This window comes from Pipistrellus hanaki (genome assembly GCF_964339955.1).
Source record: "Pipistrellus hanaki genome assembly, chromosome: 3".
NCBI lineage: Eukaryota > Metazoa > Chordata > Mammalia > Chiroptera > Vespertilionidae > Pipistrellus > Pipistrellus hanaki.
The window spans coordinates 160690500-160713533 of record NC_140505.1 but is presented as its reverse complement, the minus strand read 5'-3'; the positions used below and the strand labels follow the sequence as shown (position 1 = coordinate 160713533).

At 36.6% G+C, this 23034-nt stretch overlaps 1 protein-coding gene across 15 annotated transcripts in view; it reads right to left on the bottom strand.

Moving 5' to 3' along the window:
- The window catches only part of ABCC9 (ATP binding cassette subfamily C member 9), a 133136-nt gene that overhangs the window by 56428 nt on the left and 53674 nt on the right, over positions 1–23034 (bottom strand). For all 15 annotated transcript variants that reach the window (XM_084877156.1, XM_084877155.1, XM_084877148.1 and 12 more), the window contains 5 exons: positions 20914–20954; positions 19844–19986; positions 10659–10767; positions 4882–4986; positions 106–178 (listed from right to left, as the gene is read on the bottom strand). In XM_084877156.1, coding sequence (XP_084733282.1) covers positions 106–178; positions 4882–4986; positions 10659–10767; positions 19844–19986; positions 20914–20954 — 471 coding nt within the window. The remainder of the gene's footprint in view (positions 1–105; positions 179–4881; positions 4987–10658; positions 10768–19843; positions 19987–20913; positions 20955–23034) is intronic.

Below are 23034 nucleotides of genomic sequence, written 5' to 3'. Positions count from 1 at the left end.
AGCTCCATGGTGAAAATAATGTTTATGAATTAAAAAATCTTTTTGTTAAGCTCAATTATCTTGGAAATCCATAGCAGTGAGAATTAACAATCAAATTATGCTTACCTGTTGGAATTCGAATATTTATATTGGATAATGTAGCTAAGCCACTGCCCCATGAAAAGTACCCATTTGTGACCTAGAAAATAAGAATACAAAAACTAAATTAGAAAATTATGTAAATGTGTGAAGTTAAAAAATAATTCAAATTAAAATAAGTTTTCTTTATAAAGCACTGGCAGATTTTTAATACAATATGGAACACACAGTGGTGAAATTCTAATGCAGAGTTATTAATATTTAAGAATTGTAAGTGAAAAACAAACAAGAATGGACATCAAAGGAGGCTCTCTGAATTAATGACATTGTAAAGAATGAGAAAATTTGGGATTACTGGGCCATTTTCACATGAGCAGTCTTAAAAAGCAATCCTCTCAAATATTTTCCAAGTAGCACTCTTCATTTTTTTTTTTTCTCACTACTAGGCAATTCCTAGAATCTTGGTGATGCAAATTAAAGAACAGAAATAACTACAGCCCCAACCAGTTTGGATCAGGAGCTTTGGCCTGCAGACTTTAGAGTGCCTGGTTCAATTCCAGTCAAGGGCACATGCCCAGTTGTGAGCTGAATCCCTAGTAAGGGTTGTGCAGGAGGCAATTGATCAGTGATGCTCTGTTATCATTGATATTTCTCTCTCTCTCTCTCTCTCTCTCTCTCTCTCTCTCTCTCTCTCTCTCTCTCTCTCTCTTTTTCTCTCTCTCTCTCTCCCCCTCCCTCCCTCCCTCCTTCCTCTCTGAAATAATTCGTAGTTCTTTCTTTCTTTTTAATGTTATCTGAGGAGAAAAGTTTTCTAATAAATGAGTTTCTTGAACTATAAGGATTCATTGTTATTCACTGAAATGAACAAAAAAGGTACAGAGACAGAGAAGCATTGAACAGACTCAAACTTCAGTAGAAAGATAGGGGTTGGGAGGGTGACGGGGGGAAGAAATCAGCCAAAGGATGTGTATGCATGCATATGAGCATAACCAATAGTCACAGACACTAAGGGGTGAGGGCATGTGCTAGGGGGTGAGGGTGGCTGGCGGAAGGTCAATGGGGAAAAAAGGAGACATATGTGATACTATACTTAATACTTTAAACAATAATAATTTTAAAAAAAGAGTAAAGAAAACAGACGAATAAAGCACAGAAATAAGGCACTATTGCTTGGGGGTTTATGTATAAATCTTTTTATTTTATTCTTGTTATTATTTTATTTTGGCAATCTACCTCTTTTAGCAGACTTCAAATGGTCTTAGTAGTTTTAATAGTTATAATAATGGGTAACAAAAGAGGTATGACAGAACCCAATGATTGAGAAGGTGAATAGACAGTTGAAAGGAGTAAATTAAAAGATAAATGTGTGGCATTTACAAGTATGTACAAAATATCTATTGCATAGATATGCATAAAATTAGTCCTGGAAAGCTGGTGGCAGGGAAGGACTAAGTTATTGATTACTTTACAAATATTTGCTGAGCCAACACTCTATCTGAAGTGATGTAGGCTACAAAGAATATATAATGCAGCCTCCTACCCCTATGATCTTATTACCAGGTGAGTATAAAAACAATGGGTAGTCCTGGCTGGGCGGCTCAGTTGGTTGGAGCACTGTCCTGTACACCAGCCAGGGAGTGTATTGGAGGCGACTGGTCGATGTTTCTCTTACATAGATGTTTCTCTCCCTCTCTCTCTTTCCCTGTCTATAAATAAGTAGTAAATAAATAAAAAAGTAAATAACATATCCTCAGGTGACAATTTAAAAAATCATGGACATAAGTGTAATATAAGACACTATGGGCTAAGTAATGAGCAGACGGGACAAACAGACAGTAAGTGCAGCAGCAGTTCAGAAAGAAAATCACTCATGTCTGAAATGGGTAAAAAATAAACTTGCAGAAGAGGAAGCCTTTTAACTAGTTTTAGAAAAGACATTGAATTTGAATGAAGGTCTTTCTAGGTAAGAACTACAATAAGAATAGGTGCAGAATCAAAAACTATGAAACATATTGTGGGAATAATAAAGGTGGCTGGGACAGGGGTTTCAGATACTTTGCCTAAATGACAATCAATGTTCAAAGAAATGATACAAACTCGGAAGCTGAGGGTTCTCTTTGCTTAGAGAATAAACAAGGAGGCTAAAAGATGTGCAGATATAGATGGTTTGGAAGAGGCTTAGCATGGAACTAGAGGCCCAACATGACAACCTTTATGCATCCAGTGACTTGGGAGTGAAGGTTATCTGCAGAAAGAGGGTGCAAAAGGAAAGACAGGAGAGGGGAAGAGAGTGGTGACCATTCCAGAGCTACTGTAAATTATGGGAAATAATGCTGATGAGAGGCATGCTAAAGAATTGCCAAGAACTACTGAGCATCAGCTGAGGTTGGAGATAATGAATCTGTGGTTAGGCCAACTTGGACCCTCTTCTCCATAGTGCTCAGCAGCCTGCTTAAAGGAGTGGAGAAGGCCTGAGGTTGGGATGGCTTACAGAAAGGTGCTGAAGGACTGGGAGAAAAGAAAGGGGCTCAAGTTACTGGAGGTTGCAATGAGGTTTAAAAACAGTAACAGTGAAGGGGAAGGCCTGAGAGAGCCTGAGGGCAGGATCTGATGTGACTGACTGACTTGAAACTCAAAGGTTTAAGATTTCAGAGGAGCATCAGCCCCAGGATGTGGCCGAATGTGAGCACAGGTACAGCTGTGGAAGTAGACTTAAGGGATTTCTGGACTGGGATAGGAGATAGACTGCGTACTTGGAAGTTTAAATCACATGCATGCGTGCACCAAAATAAGGTAAAAAGATGAACTAGAAAACAGATCCCTGAATCTCCAAGGAAGGAGGGAGTGCAGCTAACCCATAAACCTTTGCAAAGGCTCACGAAAGAACAGGTGCAGAAATGATCATCATAGAATGGTTTATGATGGAGGGAAGATGGAGGCAAAGTCAGTGTTCATCACTAGGCAATAAGCAAAGCACAGCAATGCCTGCTGCGGAGCACAATAGTGCAGGTAGGAGGGGCACACGGTCCTAAACCATTTCAGGAAATTGAAAGCACGAGATGCTCATGACAACACTACCTATTTTACAAGGCATGAGTGTGTTTAAGTGCATATATTGAGCACATGACATCTGGTGCCACAGTGGTGGGAGGAAAGGGGAGAGAGATGAGTGCAGCAATGTGTGTGTTGAGGACCTTCAGAGGGAGCTGACATTCTTTACCTGGTTGTGGCTGCATAGCTGTTTGCTTTCTCATTTAATGGTACAGATATGTTTTATTTCACAATAAAAATATTTTTCTGTTATATTTCACAATAAAAATATTTCAAGAAGACAAGCTATTACCAATTTGGGAGTTATTGTCACACATAAACAATTAATTAGGGCTTGAAGATGGGCTTGAAACTGTACTGGCCATTCAGAGGCATAGCAGACTCTAGGCCATTTAAAAAGGGTTTTTTGAGATTTTTTTTTTGTTTTTGTTTTTATTATTTATTTATTTATTTATTTATTTATTGGTGAAGAAAGTCTTGATTTTGGGGGGGAAATAATGGCCTCCTGTTTTTACACTCAAAATAAAAACAAATTTAAAAGGCACACAGAAAAGACATATTTTTAGATTCTTACTATCTTGAATAGAAAATGTCAATTAAAAAAAAAAACTAACCCTATTTCCTTATTCACTAAGGGACTTGTTTATCTCAGCATAGTTGAAACTTAGCAGCATAGAGGATCCTTTCTTATCTCTCATTACTTAATTTCATAACCTTTTAGTTCACACCCTACTTACACATTATAATTTCATATAAAACTACTAGACTTATTTTTAAATGGTATACATGTGTAATATATATATATATATAAAGCTTTCTAGGATAGTCTAACATACAGCCAAGGTTAAGAGTCACCAAACAGGTACAGATGAACAAACCATGGCTCAGAGAGGCAAAGTAATTTTCCCCAAAGTCACCCATGAGAGGTAGGGCTCTCATAGGCTTATTCAAATTTTGTTAAGTGCTTATTGGAGGACAGGTATTGTGCCAGGCAATAAGGAATGAGGGAAGAATGAAATGTAGGCTTTGGCTCTACCGTACACTCCACTGAGCCTCCCTCGCTCTCTGATTGGCTGGGCAGCACATGGAGTTGGATAATCTGGAGCAGCCAAAGCAGCTGGTTTTCTAAAAGGCCTGGTTTCCTGGACTCTGGTGGCTCCAAAGTCCAGAGGCTTTGACTGCTGCAAGCATCTATTCTAGTCCCTACTCAGCACTGACCCCTCTCTAGGGCTGATCCAACCTAGCAGCCCTCAGCCTGTGTTACTCTGGTAGCCTGTCCTATCAAAGCATATGTGGCTGGGGAGAGTACCCACCACAGCTGGGTTTAAAATTAGATCATTATTGGGAAACTGGGGAATGCATGCAGCACTGGTCTAAACTTTTCCTGGTTGCAGATACTTACTATCTCATTTATTTCCTTAAGAACTGGATTTATAATACTGGTGTTCTCTATAAATCAACTTAGTTGGTACATAAGCATATGAAGGGAATGATGTTGGATACTAACATCTCATGCTGATTCAGAAGAAAGGCTTGTTCTCACGCTCTTAAAAACATACTGCTGAGGCAAAACTGGCTGGGAGGTCAGGAAGGACTGAGAATTCTAAACTCATCAGAATATTTTTTTTTTTTTAATGTTTTAAGATCAGTGATTCTAAAGAGACTTTAACAACATGTCTCAGGACACATTTGCCGAACGTCACCATAACGTTAATGTTTCTTTTCGCGTAAGAATCCAGGAAATAGGACAACCTTTATTGCAATATCCTCCGATTCTGCAGGACGTAGACGTCGCGCTGATTGCTCATAGCTGTCCAGGTGATATCTTCCAGGCTGCTTCCTGTTTATAGTCTTTGGCTGTTGCATTCCAAATGGAAAAGAACACAAGTTGAAGCTTTATGAAAAAAATTGAGGTTTGACTGAACTCACATTGCTACTTCTCCACTTGAATTCCAAGAAAAAGAAACAAGTAAATGTCATATTTAAATTATTTCACTGGTTTCTCCCTCACTCCCCCCCCCAAAAAAAACATGAAAAATTATAATGAAAAAGTATTAAGCTATGCATTTAAGTTTAATTAACAGCTTTTTAAGAAAAATGAAAACACAAAGATATGTGACTTGCAAAATGATGGAAGTTAAAGTGCCAAACCCCAAGCTCGGTTTTGGATATCTTTTCTCCAGCCATTGGATGAATACACCCTGGCAATAAAGAACTGTGTGTAGCAGAGACCGGTTTGGCTCAGTGGATAGAGCGTCGGCTTGGGGACTGAAGGGTCCCGGGTTCGATTCCGGTCAAGGGCATGTACCTTGGTTGCGGGCACATCCCCGGTAGGGGGTGTGCAAGAGGCAGCTGATCAATGACTCTCTCTCATCGATGTTTCTAACTATCAATAAAATATATTAAAAAAAAAAAAAAAGAACTGTGTGTCATGTCAAAAGGCAAGCACACTAATTCAGGTTAAACCCAAATCTACTTTACTTGTTAGCCTGTTAGGCTACCGGGCTTGTTAATGTTCCAACACTCTGCATAGTGAAGACTTTCAATCTCACATACTCATTTAAATCAGATTGGGCTAACATCACCTAAGGACCCATTGTGGAGTGAGAAAAGGTATAAAGAAATAGGAATTTCCCCCCCCCCAAACATACATATTATTTCATAAGGAAATCCCACAAGCATTGTAAAATGATCTGGTCTTTATCAAATACTAGAGGCCCAGAGCACGAAATTCATGCACAGGTATGGTCTCTAGGCCTGGCCTGCGATTAGGGCCATCTTCCCTGGTTGCCAGTAGTGGCCTGCCCCCACGGCCACCCACCCCTGGTTCCCTGTTTGCCATTGGGCGATAGGAGCCTGCTGGGGGGAGGCGGGGGGACCACTAAGAGATTGGCCCTCCCTCCCCTGCCCCCATTCACCCGCCCCACCTCACACCCCCCACCAGTCACCCGCTGTGTGTGGAGTGACTAGTGGGGCAGCGGCCTTGGCTTGGCCCCGCCTATCCCTGGTTCCCTGTTCCCCATCAGGCAATTGGAGCCTGCCCTTTGGGGGAAGGGACCAAGAGGTTGGCTGGCAGGGTGATGGGGCCTGCAGGCTGGGGGCAGCTCCTGCATTGAGAGTCTGCCCCCTGGTGGTCAGTGAACATCATAGCGACCAGTTGGTCTGCCATTCAGTTGATTTGCAAATCTTTTTATTACACTGAGTGGCCAGATTATTATGATGTCTAAAAGCATAATAATCTGGCCACTCAGTGTATATATATATATATATGTGTGTGTGTGTGTGTGTGTGTGTGTGTGTGTGTGTGTGTGTACATATACATATATACATATATATATATATATATATATATATACAGGTCTGGTGCATTATTTCATGCATGCTTGAGGTCTGGCCAGAGAGAGGGGACATGGATGGTCAAACAAATTAGCCTCTTATTATATAGGATATACACTGAGTGGCCAGATTATTATGCATTCAGAGATCATAATAATCTGGCCACTCAGTATATGTAGGATTGTTCTTAGTCAAATGACTAAAGCACCTATAATAATAAAAGTGTAATATGCTAATTAGACTGGACATCCTCTTGGATATCCTTTCAGATGACCTCTGGATGCAGCTTGGACTGTGAGGGAAGCGTGGGTCCCAGGTGCCTGCCAGTGGTTGGAGGGAAGCCAGTGCCAGCAGCCAGGGCAAGGAAGGCCTATTCTTGCATGAATTTTGTGCATTGAGTCTCTAGTCCATAATAAAGATGCCAGCTGACATTAAACAGTCTTAAGGTACCTAAGATGAACCTAAACTGTCATAACTATAAATTTGTTATTCTCTAATTTTGAGTTTAATTTCAAGGGATAAAGACAATTGACTAAAGAGAAGGTAGAAAATTCTGATCGGTAAGCCTCTATTATAAAAAATATTTATAAACTAAATATTTAAATACCTTATAGAGATTGTGAAGGCTAAATAGCAATATGCTTTAAAACTGATAAACTACATATAAAAGCAAAGGGTTCTAGAACTGTTAAGCTTGGAGGGAGGCTGGAATTGTAGATTTAGCTTTTTGAAAAATCCATTGAGCTTTACTATCAGAATTAGAATGTACTCAAGTAATCAATAACTTAATCCAAACAAGATATTGTTTTTTCAACTTCCATCATTGGTATATATCACCTGTATCTCACACCATCAAATAAGATACATGCAAATAAATTCACAGATTAAAAAGTTGCTAAGAAGTATCAGTTTTTTTGTCAAACAGAAAATACTCAATGCATTTTAACTTAAAAAATAAAGAGTGCTTATGAAATTTTATCTTAGCTTTGTTTTTCTTCTCATAATCCTCACAGATGATCCTAGAAATACATTGTATGAGATGCTATAGGACGTCAATATCACTTAAGCTAAAAATATTTTCCACACAAGATAGGTCTATACCTATACATATGTTTAATGTTTTCTAGAATAATTCCATAGTAGGATTGCCCCCAGGGTCCAAAAGGAATGACTTCATGTTCTTCAAGAAACTGAGGAGAGGGTGGGAGGAGGAGATGTGTTGACAGAGATTTGAGTCGGAGTTCCACAGATGTAATTTGAAGAGACTTTGGCTCTAGAATGTCACTAATTCTCCATGGAGATTCTACAGCCAAAACCACTTAACTCTAAGCTTTTACAGAATACATAGCATCTTAAGCGCTCTCAAGAGGAGTTTCCATTAGTGTTATTTTCAAGCACACAGCTTTTTTAACTCCATTTTTAAAAGTTTGTCATTTGTGGTTTGGCCCATCAGCCGTGATGAATGACCTTGAAAGACATCAGAAGTCCAGTCTGGTTTCAATAACCCTGAAGATATTAGATGCATTTGAAGGGGATTCTTTTTTCATTCCAAAAATCTTTTCTCAGTTCAATTTTTCTTCTATCCCTCATCTCATACAAAAGATTCTTCAGATTTCCCTAACTCCACAAACTTGACCTCCCACAACCCCTTTCTCAAGGTCACCTCACTCTGCTCATCCTCTACACCTCTGAAATGAGTTCTTTGGTAATCTCCTATCATCCAAAGTGTGACAAGACTGTTCTAATCAAATGCTGCACTTTCCTGCTGCCTCAAAATGTAGAGGCTTCATAATGTGTTCTTGTCTTTGTATTCATATCCACACAATAACAAACAAGCGTTTTGAGGCATGCCCACAAACATGAATGGTGATTCCTTCTTAGACAAAAGTCACAGCTACTCAATACAACAACTTAACAGAGAGTAAAAAAAATAACTTCAGAAAAGCAGAAAAAAAGCAAACCTAAATATAGCCAATGGCTCATCTTAACTGTTTTCAGTAGTTTTAAACATGATGTAAAAAAAAAAATGTAAGATTGATTGACTTCTGATAAAGACTTTCCAAGCCTCAATCAATTCCAGTCAGGAGACTGTATGTGCATTTTGGTTTGGTGACATATATGGTAAATCCATTCATATTTTTATCTAAGAATAACATGAGTAACTAATATTAACTTACAGCATAACTCATTTTATAATAACACCATTCTGTTTTACTGTTATGAAAATACATTATTAATTTTAAAGTCTTTAGAATTCTTCAGACATGTCTCTCAAGAGTCTAATTCCATTGATTTAAATATTATCAAATGGCTAATGACTCATATCTTTACACCTATAATTGCTGATTTCTCTTTTTGGATGTAAATATATATCTCAAGTTTATCATGTGCAAAATATACCTCTTGATTCTACCTCAACACAAACTTACTAATTTCTCAACCTCCAGATATCAGTTAATGGCTCCACCATCTACCCAGCAATCAAACCAATAACCTGACTCATCCTTGAGTCCTCTTCCTCCTTCATTCCCTTTATCCAATCTATTTGCAAGTCTTTGTAAGCCCAGCCTAATAAATTTATTAAAGAAATAAATTTAGTCACTTCCTCTCCAAGTCCACTGAAACATAATAAAAACTAATTTTGACCATTATTTCTTTCCTATTTTGTAAAGACCTCTCTGATCTATCTATTCTACTCTTGTCTCCATTGACTACTTTCTACCGAGTAGCCAAAGTTATCTTTTAAAAACACACACAAATTAATATCATTTCCTACTTTGCAACTGTGTAATGGCTTCCTATTACATGCTAATAAAATCCAAATCTTTCCATATCTATAAGACCCTTAACCCTTGTTCTTTGTCCTTTCTCTTCCTTCTTTACCAGGCATCACTGTAGTGCTACTCTGTTCAATGGACATACCACATTAATTATGACCTCAGGGTCTTTGCATGGGCTAGTTCTCTGCCTGAAAGGCTCTTTCACAGAGCTTTGCAGAACAGGTGTCTACTCTTCATTCAGATATCATCTCAAATGCCCGCTATCAAAGGGACCTTCTGGGAAATTACCACCCTCCTTCAAGTATCCCAGTCACTCTCTTTTCTTTCCACAGCAAAAATTCCCGTGCAAGCGCTCTCTCTCTCTCTCTCTCTCTCTCTCTCTCTCTCTCTCTCTCTCTCTCTCTCTCTTTTTTTTTTTTTTTTTTTTTTTTTTTTTTTACTTGTTTAACATCTTCTCCTGCCTTTTGAAAGCAAACTCTGTGACAAGGAGGATCTTTTCTGCCTTGTTCACTGCTGCATGTATAGGTCATGGCATGAAGTACAGGGTAGTCAGTAAGTCTGGAGGTACAGGCAAATACATGAACCATGTCATATTAAATGTAATATAATATTGACTGTATTTCCAACTGTTATGTAGATACTGAGTAAGTATTTGTGTAATGGATAAGGAAACTGGTTCAAGACTTAAAATACTCAAGTTTTAATTCTGGCTCTGCCACTTATTAATTTTCTGACTTTATTCAAACCATATCTCATGAAACTCAATATATAAACCTGAAAAAGAAAAATAGGTGATGTATTGTAGTGTTTATTGAATCAAAAAACATAATGCATCAGAGAGCACTTTTTAAACTAAAACGTGTAATACAGCTAAAAAGTATTATAATAATATGGTACAGGAGTTGTAAGCTGATTTTGTATTATTTTTATATAAAGTTTCAGGTACAATTTCTCAATTCCCATTTGAATTGAATATATGCTACCTTGGGGATAACAAGTGCAGCATAGAAAATATAATCAACAATATTATTATAACTATGTATAGTGCCAGGTAAATACTAGACTTATTGGGGGAAACACTTTGTAAGTTATATAAATGTCTAACCCCCATTCTGTACACCTGAAACTAATGTAATGTTGAATGTCAACTGTAATTGAAATATAAAAAGTAGATTATTAAAATTTAAGAAAAAACATGTGCCAAGTCTCTCAGCAAAATTCTTTGATGACTTAAAAAGATAAGCCTCATACACTTATTGACTGATATTAGATTTGTTGTAGAAGCAGGTGTCAATCATTTTTCATAAAGATTAAAGTGAAGCTTATAATTTCTTCTCATTGCACCCATTTTAAATCATTCATTCTTGGGACTACTCCTATTCACAAGTTTCCATAACAAGAAAAAGCACTTACCACTCCAGTGTGCTTCTTACAGGACTCAAAAGGAAGAGAACTTTCACCAGTTCGCCAGCTGTCATCGCCAATCTCATCACTAAGGAGAAACTCATTTAACTTTTGAACACTGCAAAAAACAAACAATCACAAAGGGTCAAAAATAAGACCAACAATAATGAAACTCTACTTAAACAAACACTTCCTCTCACTATCCTGTTGAGCAAGCAACTTAAAGTCTTGTCTCAAGACCAACTAGAAATTCAATTCAGATAAACAAAGCATCCTATATTGCCCAGGAATGATGGATTCCCAGGACCTATGACTTTTAGTTCTAAAAATGAAAAAATTTCACAAAAATTTCAGAATCAATCGGTCACCTTAAATTAGTCAAATTACTTTTGCACTGTTTTCTTTTTAGGTTGGTTGGTTTGGTTTGATTTTTGGTGGTTTTGTTTTTGTTTTGTTTTTGTTTTGTTTTTTTGTGGTTTTTTTTTTTTTTTGCATTTGTATTCCTTGTCAAAGATAGTAGAGTTGGAAAGGAGCTTGTAACATGGTGGTTAAAAATAATAATTCCAGTGAGGAAAGTATTCATTAGTCTAACTTTACAAATGAGGGGAAATAAAGTACAGAGAAGTTAAGTAACCTGCGTAACAGAATTTAGTGTTAACTCATAGATCTGGCATCCGTGGCCACTCTGCTATCTGGCTTACATGTTATATATTACACATATATAAGGTATATGTGTAAGGAGAGAGCCCTCTAGAGAGCTGGTATTCAGTATGTTGGTCAAGGACCAGCAGCATCAACAACTCCTGAAAGCTTATTAGAGATAGAGAACATCAGGCCCCACTCCAGAACTGCTAATCAAAATATATGTTGTAATAAGGCCCCGAGATGCTTCATACCACATTATAGTTTGAGAAACCCTCCTCTAGAAGAGTGGTTTGCAAACTTTCTTCACTATGGTCTGCTTAGGCTGGGCACAAAACTCATTGGTGCTCCATCTCTCCTGCTCTGACTTTTCAGACCAATGTCACAGGATTAGAAGCAAAAAGGAAAAAAAAAAAATCAAAGAAAACAATAACAAGATTTGAAAAATCCTCCTATAAATAAAATCATACACTATAAAAATTATGTGAAGCTGCAAAAGAAATGTTTCTTTTAGCATTCTATAATTGGACAAACTGGCTTGGCACATGCAGCATCAACCACAGGGAAAATATTGCCTTTAATAGGAAACTAGAAATTATATATTTGAAATAATGGTTTCTTTTAATTTTTTTTAAAATTTGGGCTTGTAGTCAAGTTAATTGCCTCCAGATAGGACTAGCTAGTTTGATTTTCTGACAGACTAATAAAATGAAGAAAATTTAATTTAATTCAGTCTTTTGCTCATGACCTTTAAACCCTTTATGTTTACATGCCATTGAAACTATTTCCTCTCATTGAAAACATAAAGGTAGATAAAACTCATTGGGGCAATCTATTACCTTCCAAATTATATCTGCAGGGAATTAAAAGAGATAATTGCATAAGAAGACCTCTAGCTGAATAATATCCCACTGTATGTAAATGTCACCTTTTGTTTTATTCATCCATTCTTGGTCACTTATTCATCCATTCTTGGTCACTTGGATAGCTTCCACTGTTTGGCTATTGTGAATAGTGCTGTTATGAACACGGGTGTACAATATCTATTCAAGGCCCTACTTTCAATTCTTTTGGGTATATACCCAGAAGTGGAATTGCCACACTATATGATAATCCTATGTTTAATTTTTTGAGGAACCACCAAACTGTTTTCCACCATAGCTGCACTATGGTTCCAGAATTCTTGGCTCACTTAAACATAGTGATATGACAACATGGATGAACCTTGAAGACACTATGTTAAGTAAAATAAGACACACACACACACACACACACACACACACACACACGTGTATGATTCCATTTATATGAGATACTTAGAATAGTCAAGTTCATGAGACAGAAATCAATGGTGGTTACCAGGAACTTGGAAGAGAGGTAAATGGAAAGTTATTATTTAATGTCATAGAGTTTTGATTTGAGAAGGTACAAAATTTTTGGAGATAGATTGAGGTGATGTACTTAAAGTCACTGAACAGTGCACTTAAAATGGTTTAAACGGCAAATATACATATGTAATTTACTACAATTAAAAAAGAAGAATTTCAGATCCCAAAAAGAAAAATAGTTTTGGTTTGTGTACTCTTTTTGAGTCATTGCAGCAAAGCCTGGCCGTACAGACTTAAAAGTCAGCATTAGAAATGCCTCGTGTGATGGCATTTTATTCATTTTAATGGCAGCTGTTACTTTTTAAATTTTTTTTCATTGAGGAATAATTGACCTATACTAGTTTCAGTTGTATAACATGATTATTTGATATTTGTATACATTTCAACATAACTATACAAGTCTAGTTGCATCCATCAATATACATGCATACAAAATTTTTTTCTTGAGATGAGAACTTTTAAGAACTACCCTAAAAATAGGAGTAAAAGACTTTTCCTCTTATAGATTTTGTCATTCTATTCTTATGTTTTGAAGAGACTGGATTTTAAGGAGCACACTTTCTTCAATCAAAGGACTACCTCAATCTCACGCTCTGCCTTCTTACACACACAAAAAATACAGGACCAGCCAAGTTCATTTGCATTGGTAACTCTAAGTCTAGCAGCTCCTTGCATACACTACTCAATGAATGTTTGTTGAATAAATCAAAGAAGGAATAAATCAATAGTTCAGACATTTAAGTAAAACTGGTTGATTCCATTCTCCATTTTGTATGTCCAGTACACATACAAATCTTACTGAAGCTTTTATGGAATTAATGAGCCTCATTCTTGCTGAACATCAAGATACATGGTCTCTGAGCATAACTGGGGCAGGGGAGAACTGTCTCTTTTTAACACCCAACTTTGCAACTCCAATCACAAAGGACAATTGTCTATCTCTCCAATGCCAAAAGTATAACATAGTAATTCCTCAAGAAATGTCTGGTGAATGAATAAACGGGTAATACAACAAGCATTTCCTGTTCATATGAGGTCCTTTCAGAAATCAGAGGCAAAACAATGATGAAAAAATGCATGAATTCTGACCAAGGGTGAAGTAATTTCCACCATGCTGCCAGGATTATATTTTAAAAATCCAAATCTGTTCAGACAACAATTCTCTCTTTAGAACAGTGATTCTCAACCTTCTTAAAGCTGAGAGCCTTTAATACAGTTCCTCATGTTGTGGTGACCCCCAACCATAAAATTATTTTTGTTGCTACTTCATCACTGTAATTTTGCTACTGTAAATTATATTTACATCATAATGTAAATATCTGTGTTTTCCAATGGTCTTAAGCAACCCTGCTAGCGGTTCTCAACCTGTGGGTTGCGACATTAGAACTGCGACCTGAAGAGCCTAAGACCATTGGGAAACCCAGGTATTTACATTACAATTCATTAACAGTAGGAAAATTACAGTTATGAAGTAGCAACAAAAATAATTTTATGGTTAGGGGTCACCACAACATGAGGAACTGTATTAAAGGGTCTCAGCATTAGGAAGGTTGATAACCACTGTCTTAGAATAACAAATGACACTCCTAGCTTTTCAGCATCCTTAGCGTCATCTACAAGCTAATCAGGATTTTACTCTCCAGTTCCATCCCCTGACTCCATATCAGATCCTTTCTCCAACTACACTCAACTACTTTCAACCCCTGAATGTACTGAGATCTCACTTACTTATTCATCCTTTCTCCTTGCATACATGTGTCTCTCACATAAAACATGTTTTCCCCTTTTCTTCAAATAACAGAGTCCTACTAATATTTTAAAATATTGTGAAGTATCCAACACCTCCTTTAAACCTTTACTGGACAGACTGGCTGCCTCCTCTCTTGATGAGCTTCAATGATCCCCAGATATGGGCCAATTGGAATTCTGTGTAGAGCCCTATAGTAGCATACAGCATTGTATTGTCATTGGGTTCCTCTCCTGTTCTCTCCAACTAGACTGTGGACTCCCTATGGATTTGTCACTACTGTTCCTCTTTGCAAATCCCAATGCCTAGCAATGTCCTGAAAATGTTAACAAGTGCATGTAGACCTACAGAGATATCTCTCTGAAGCATGGAATGATTAGTAAAATGGTGGTAAATTAGTAAAATGGAGATTTTTTTAAATGCCTAAAATATTTAGGCAATGCGCTGGGTAGTTTGTATGCATTATTTCATTCTCTCAACTGCTGTAAACAGGACCTATTGGTGTGCCCATTTGATAACTGAGAAGGCTGAGTTATAGAGATACTAACTAATGTATTTGAGGTTAAACAACGAGTACTTCATGGCAGTGCTGGGATTTAAAAGTAGATATACTTGAAGCTAACCAATTTGCTATCCTCCCTCCATTTATAGGTCAGTATTTTATTAGCTTCCCATAATTTAGATATTTTATAAACATAATTAAGATTTTTAAAAAATATATTTTATTATTTTTTTTTTTACAGAGAGGAAGAGAGAGGGATAGAGAGTTAGAAACATCGATGAGAGAGAATCATCGATCAGCTGCCTCCTACACACCTCCTACCGGGGATGTGCCCCCAACCAAGGTACATGCCCCTGACCAGAATCGAACCTGGGACCCTTCAGTCCGCAGGCCGACACTCTATCCACTGAGCCAAACCGGTTTCGGCCATAATTAAGATTTTAATTATACTGTTATTTTCTCACTTTTCAAGTTTTACTTTGAGTAGTTAGATACAACATGAATATTTTTTACAGGTATCACATTAATTGGGAATAATTTTTTTTTTTGTTCCTGGCAGATAGATATTTTTCTTGAAGGAACTATGACATTTTTGTAAACAGAGACCAGGTCAAAGTGCACACTTGCTCTATGATAAATATCAGTAACAATTTACTTGATTGAAGATAATTGCAATAGATGAGCCAAGCATACATTCCTTTGGGAGGTACAGGAGAGAAAGGACACGAAGTTATTTTCCAACAAAGCAGAGGATTCGTTTTGCACATTTTTCCCTTGGCAAAAACATCTTTGGATACAGATGTTGCATTATACATCAAATAACAGAAACCTAAATTCAAATTATTTATGTAGGGTATAACATATCAACTTACATTTTCCTCCAGAAAAATTACTTCCTTATAAATAAACCAAAGTGGAGAACTGAGGCGAGCATCCTGAAAAATCACTCTTATTCAAGTATTTTATTTTAGATAATGGTGACTATTCTTAATTTTCTTCATATCTCACTCTGTTTTGCAAACTTAGACTGGAACACATCATTCTAAAATGTCCAGAAAACTCAAATGGTGAGGAGAAATCCTAAAACATAACTTCCTCTTTTTTCCATTTTATTATATGTGTCCATTGGGGTTCCATCCAATGAACAACTTGAAGAAATTTTGTCTGAAAGCGAAACATTTTTAAAAGAAAGCATAGAACTTTCCCGTAGCAAAGAAATTTACCTGGCATAGAAGTTTCCTGCAGTAGAGACTTGGTAAGCCCCTTACATGTACATATAACACAAATTGGGAATAAGCTGCACCCCATTCTAACCCAAAGCATTTCTAAATGCATCTAAAAATGCAGCGAAGAACTTATGATTTTCACAGTCCTAAAGAAGAGGTTTCAAAAATCAGCTGACCAAAGTCTCCGATTATAAACAGTCTGTTCAACTCGCTGTGGGCCAACTGGCATCCAAGATGGGTCACGGGTTCTCAGGCACAGAAGATATGCTGAGCCTAGTCAACAATGGGAAAACACTGGGTTGGGTTCCCAGAACCAGCACACAATGGGAAAAAGCACTGGCCTCCTCTGTGGACTGCTCATCTCTGTAGGACCCACAAATCAACCAGGGAAAGTCATCCTAGAGAAGCAAGTTTTGTAAGCTGATTCCGTTTGGCCTATGGCTTGGGAAAGCTGGAGCTGAGCCCTGAAAACAAACTGGTCTTTATCAAACTGGCAAATGCCTTTTTCCTGGGACATGAGGACGAGAGAGTGCTATACAGAAACACACAGGGACTAATATCCACCCTCAAAATTACCAGGATTTACGACAGCAGGATCGTATAGCATGGACTCTAGGACACCCCCAGATTTTTGTTTGTTTGTTTGTTATCCATATTAACTCTTAACATCCTTTTGTGGTAGCCTTCTGATTTCTGAGGAGTTATCTGGTACCGATTATCAACTGTTTTCTAGCTTCACCTGCAGCAGCACAAAGTCAAATTTCAACTTAAAATGCAACCAGGAGAGGGACAGCTGTTAAATGGAGAAAATGAAAATAAGGACCAAAATAGCTGACTCTGGCCATTTATCAACTTTATTGTTTGAACTAGCTTCCCTTCCAGAGCACGTCCTAATTTGGAAGTGGCGCTACAAAAATCAGTCAGTGATCTGTACAAGTGTTTCACAAGGCAGAACAATCAGGAAAGAAAATGAGGGCAGATGAGGCCTGAGAGCCTGAACTTTACACCCAGCTCCAGACTTGGTTACTAATGGCCTATCTTACAGAACAGGATTGAAATCATGTTCGGATACTATTGCAACCAATCAGAACTGGTTTTAGAATAAGTTATTTTATAGTTATTTGATATTAATGTTGTTAAGCCAAATGTTGTTCTGCATTGCTATCAATGGCAACACCATCCCTTGTCTATTTAAGACCTCAATTTTCCAATATTCTTTAGTTTTGCAACATCTTGGCATTTCTTTCAAATGCCTGATATAAATATGATGACTTTTTATGAAACATGCTGATGTTTTATAAAATTTATAAGAAGTCATAGCAAAAAGTAAAATATGACTTGAAGACTGCCTTGTGTACAATAAGAATTCATATATGGTAGACTATGGCACATACAGTGTCATATAACATATATAGTTTGGTAACATATTTATTATATAATACAAGTAAAAATGGTGGGGAAATAATCAATGTCATATCACATCTATTTTTATAGTTTGTATTGTGAGAAATTGTGCATCTGAGGCAAAGTCTACACTGGTTAGAAATACTACGAAAGCATATTTAAAATGAACATAATACTGAGTGGTTTTATCAAGCCTTTCCATTTGTAGAGACTGTGAGCTTGGGTTTTGTTTGTTTGTGTTTTTGAGATTATGATGTGATATGTTAATGTTGGTGAAAACATAAGCTGATTCAGCTTCACTGGAAAACATGATGATACTCATCAAAAATATTAAAAATATGTACACCTTTGACCTACTACTCTTTCAATGGAAAATATCATAGCTACATTCATCAAGGCCCTTAAAAGTGTACATGCTATTAGAACTAGTATTCCAAATTATAGAAATCTAACTTAAGAAAATAATCAGACAAAAGTTTAAAGGTAAGTAAAAATATTTTCTTCAATCTTATATATGTTATTTATATTAGGGAGAGAATGAAATATTCTAAATGTCCAATAAATTATAACACTTCCAAACAATGGAATAACACACAATCAGTAAACATCATGTGTTACAATCTAAATGAGGGAGGAAATAATAAAAACAGTAAGCAAAACAGGAGTCAAAAGCTACACTTTTTAAAGAGCGGTGAGAGTGGACATCCTTGCCTTATTCCTGATCTTAGAGAAAAAGCTTTCAGTGTTTCACCATTAGGTATGATGTTAGTTACGAGCTTATTATGATAGATAGCCTTTAATATGTTGAGGACCTGTCCTTTTATTCCTATTTTATTTAGTGGTTTAATCATACATGGATGTTGTACCTTATCAGATGCTTTTTCTGTATCTATTGATAAGATCATATGATTTTTATCTTTTCTTTTGTTAATGTGGCATAGTACATTGATTGATTTGCATATGTTGAACCATCCTTGTGCCCCTGGAATGAATCCCCTTGATTATGATGTATTATTTTTTAGATGGACCATTTTATTTCATTTGCTAGTATTTTGTTTAGAATTTTTGCATCTGTATTCATCAGAGATATTGGTCTGTAGCTTTCTTTCTCTGTGTTATCTTTGCCAGGTTTTGGTATCAGGGTTATGTTGGCCTCATAGAATGTGTTAGGAAATAATGCCTCTCCATCAATGTTTTGGAAGAGTGTGAGAAGGATAAGTTTTAAATCTTCTTTGAATGTTTGGTAGAATTCACTGGTGAAACCTTCTGGTCCTGGACTTTTTGTTTTTTGGGAGGTTTGAGAAGTTTGTTTCCGTTTTCTCACTGCTGATTGGTCTGTTTAGATTTCCCATTTCTTCATTATTTTGTCTAGGAAGGTTATATTTCTAGGAACTTACCCATTTCTTCTAGGTTATTGAATTTGGTGGCATAAAGTCTTTCATACTATTCTAGTATGATCCTTTGTATATCTGTGATGTCTGTGGTGACTTCTCATTTCTGATTTTTTTTTTTTTTTTTTTACAAAATCAGGGGTATTCAACCATATGAAAGGATGAAATAGTGCCATTTGCAACACCATAGATGGACCATGAGAACATTATGTTAAGTGTAATAAGTCAGTCAGAAAAAAACTAAAAGCTGTATGATTTCCCTCATACTGGTATGTGGGATATAAAACTGAAACTTGTGAACACAAACAGCAGTGTGGTGGTTGCCAGAGGAAGGAGATTGGGGGAGAAAGGAGTCTTAATATAAGGTGACAGATTTGACTTTGGGTGGTGAGCACACAGCGCAATGTACAGATTTTCTAACATAGAAACCCACACCTGAAACCTATATGTTCATGTTGACCAATGTCACCCCAATCATCAATTTAATAAATAAATATTTTAAAAATAAAAAATAAAGATTTTTTTACATTGATTTTTAGACAGAGGAAAGGAGAGGGAGAGAGAGAGAAAGAGAAACATCAAAGTGAGAGTGAAATACCAACTGGCTGCCTCCTGCATTGCTCCCTACAGGGGACAAGCCTCACATGTGCCCTAACAGGGAATCAAACCAGCAACCCTTTGGTGCACAGGATGATTGCCCAACCACCTGAGCCACACCGGCCAAGGCTGGAATAATTATTTTTATATTAAGTACTGGAAGGTAGCATATCAAAATGTTGACAATGGCTATCTTTGGACAGTGATTTTACTGTTGTATTTATCTCAAATTTACTACCATGAGCATATATTTTTTTGTATAAGCAAGCAAAGAATTCCCGACATTGCAATGCATACCTTATGATGGCTTTCACTGCAAATCTGACCACTGTGGAGAGCAGGAACAATGGAGTGACCAGGATATGAAAGAGAGACAGTGAAGCAAAGGCCTCTGCAGGTTTTAGAAGGTTCCCGCTGGTAGACGCGTGGGTCACAAACGTCTGTGCAAAGAAGGGATTTCTTTAGAGAAAGCTGGAGAAGGTTTCACAAATGCTTGCATTTCACAAACCTAACCTTTTCTGCTATGCCAATATGTCCATTGCAACTATGAAAACAATCACTTCATCCAAATTACTCCCTATGAAAAATAATAGTTGTTACTGGTAGAACACTAATGGCTTTCATTCATTCTAACAGCAACCATGTGAGAAGGGTAAAACAGATTCTGTTTAAGGATTAGAAAACTGACTTCTGTTAAATTACTGAGTTGGGAGAAGAACAGTGAGGAGAAACCAGGGCCCTTAACAGCCATCCAGGCACTTTGCAACCAACACTAAATGTACTAAGAGAAAAAGAGAATATCCCAGGGTTTTCAGGTCCTTATTGTGGACTTTTACTAAAACTGCCAACATTGGTGTTCAATGCAGACACATTGACATTTCTAAATATTATACTAGCTCCTGGGCTTGTAATTTAAGTTTGAAATATAATGTAATTATTTGACATTTTCTGGTTGTTGAATTAACACCAGCCTGTTGTAAGAATGTCCAGAAACTAGCTCATGGAAAGCAGAACAGTTAGTTCTCAACTACTGATAAAATTGCTCCCAGAGCACATTTGGGCAATGTCTCGGGATACTTTTGATTGTCATGACTAGGGTGTGGAGGATTCTAATGGCAAATAGATAGAAGCCATGAATGCTGCTAAACATCCTTAAATGGGCCCTTCCAACAAAGAATTATGTGAGCCAAAATGTCCATGGTGCCCCAGTTGAGAAACCTTGGATTAGAACTATTGCAATGGAGACTACAAAGAAAACAGCTGGTACAGGTGAGGTAATATTAACTCCCATCCACACATTCTTATTCATAAATCATTTCTAAACACTGACTTTGCTCCATGTTTACAAGGAAGAAAAAGTGTCTTACAGCAAGAACAGCTGCTATAGGAATTGCTGCATTCATAAAGACTGTGGAAAGAAATAAAATACATAAGATTCATTGAACTGTGAAACATTTCAGTAAGCTTAATCAATCATCTATTATTACTTTAACTTCCCTTGAAGACAAAAAGGAACAAGTTCATTAAATAACATCTTGTCTGGAGTCCACCAACACTTCCCAATATTATCTTGTGATAATATTTATAAACAATATTTTGTTTGGTTTCCAAAACTAACACAAATATGTGAAAATTGGGTTATTATACAGATTAAAAACAAGAATTTGACATCACTCTAACTCCTCCAACAGTGATATTAATTTTCACTCATAGACCTTTTGCTTAAATTAACTTCATATCCTAGACCAGTGGTTGGCAAACTCATTAGTCAACAGAGCCAAATATCAACAGTACAATGGTTGAAATTTCTTTTGAGAGCCAAATTTTTTAAACTTAAACTTCATCTAATGTCACTTCTTCAAAATAGACTCTCCCAGGCCATGGTATTGTGTGGGAGAGCCACACTCAAGAGGCCAAAGAGCTGCATGTGGCTCACGAGCCACAGTTTGCTGACCACGGTCTAGATTCTCTGCTTGTTTAAATATCTCTTCAGAAAAATAATGTACTATCATTTGATAAGCATGCTATACATAACTAAAACGAGGGAAATTCATATTTTAGGCTTAAATAGTAGCATTTGGAAGTAGTAATAGAAATAAAAAGCCAACTTAATGATTATACTTATATTTTCTATAAATTGTAGCATTTTAAGGATTGAGGACTGAAAGATTAAATCAATTGTTGTTAGAAACAGGCAATGGCAGAGCACAAATTAGAACCTAGTATTCTTGGCAATCAAGAGAGCGTTCACCTAAAAATTATCATCGGCTCTCTTGAGCCAATCTCATGAACTACCTTTACCACTATACACAGAATCAGCTTGTGCTTTTGCAAATCCACACATAACTTAGGTCAAGCTCTTAACCACCAAGAAGATAGTACTTAACCAAATCATAAAACTTGAAAATGGTCTAAGTGGAACTTTATATCACTGACTCATGGATTCCTAATGCCTGTCATGAATGCATCATCACACATTTTTACCTTCATGACTTCTTATTTTTCTCTTCTATTATGATCTCTTCTGTCCCCTTTCTTTTTATATTTTACTTTCAAAAACCAACCCAAATCTCATGTCTGGAGACAAATTGGGTTAAGAACCCACTTCTGCTTTTTAGTAGCTGGATGATTTTGAGAAAGTTCAAGTTACCTAAGCTCTATTCTACTCAATCTTTAAGCTTCTAAAGTGGAGTTAATAATAGAATCTAAATCTTTGGCTATGACAATTAAATGAGATGATATGTGCAAAGCCACTTATGGAAATAATTGATTGAGTGAATATATTTTTGTTGTTATTATTACTAGTAGTAGTGGTGGTGGGTGGTGGTAATAGTTTGACCATCATCCTGATTATTATTTCTGGCTGCATCCATGCTCTTATGAGAATTTCAGTCCACTACAGAGAGGAATGTATTTGTGGGGGCTACCAGCTTAGAGTACTATTATATATATAAGTGGATAATCAATCATTCCACCTTCTGGAATTTTGATACTGTATTAGTAGTAACACAAGCTGGATGACAAATCTCATTCCCATTTCTAAAGCATTTGGGCTAAAATAAATGAGCTATATACACCAAATATTTCCTCTAAATCCATTTCACAAAAGAAGTATTTATAATCTCTAAAAATAGTTTAGAATTCAAGAGAGAACCATATATAAAACTCCCAGACTTTAAGATGTTAAAGTTCTTGGGAACAATAGAGATGAGCAAAACTAACACACAAACCAAATAGAATATTAGTGGGAGTATTTTGGCTAAGTTCATAAGAATTGTACTAACAAACTCATTATTCTTGTGAGTACTCAGTGTCACTCCACAAAAACAACAATATTTTGTAACAATTATTTTTTAAAAATAGTGGAGAATGAAAGTATTCTGCATTTAAAAGTTCCTGAAAATGTATTTAAAAACTATTGACATAGTTTGACTTCTTTCATTTGAAAATGTTGACTTTTTTCTTCCTCAATTTTTAAAAATGGAATT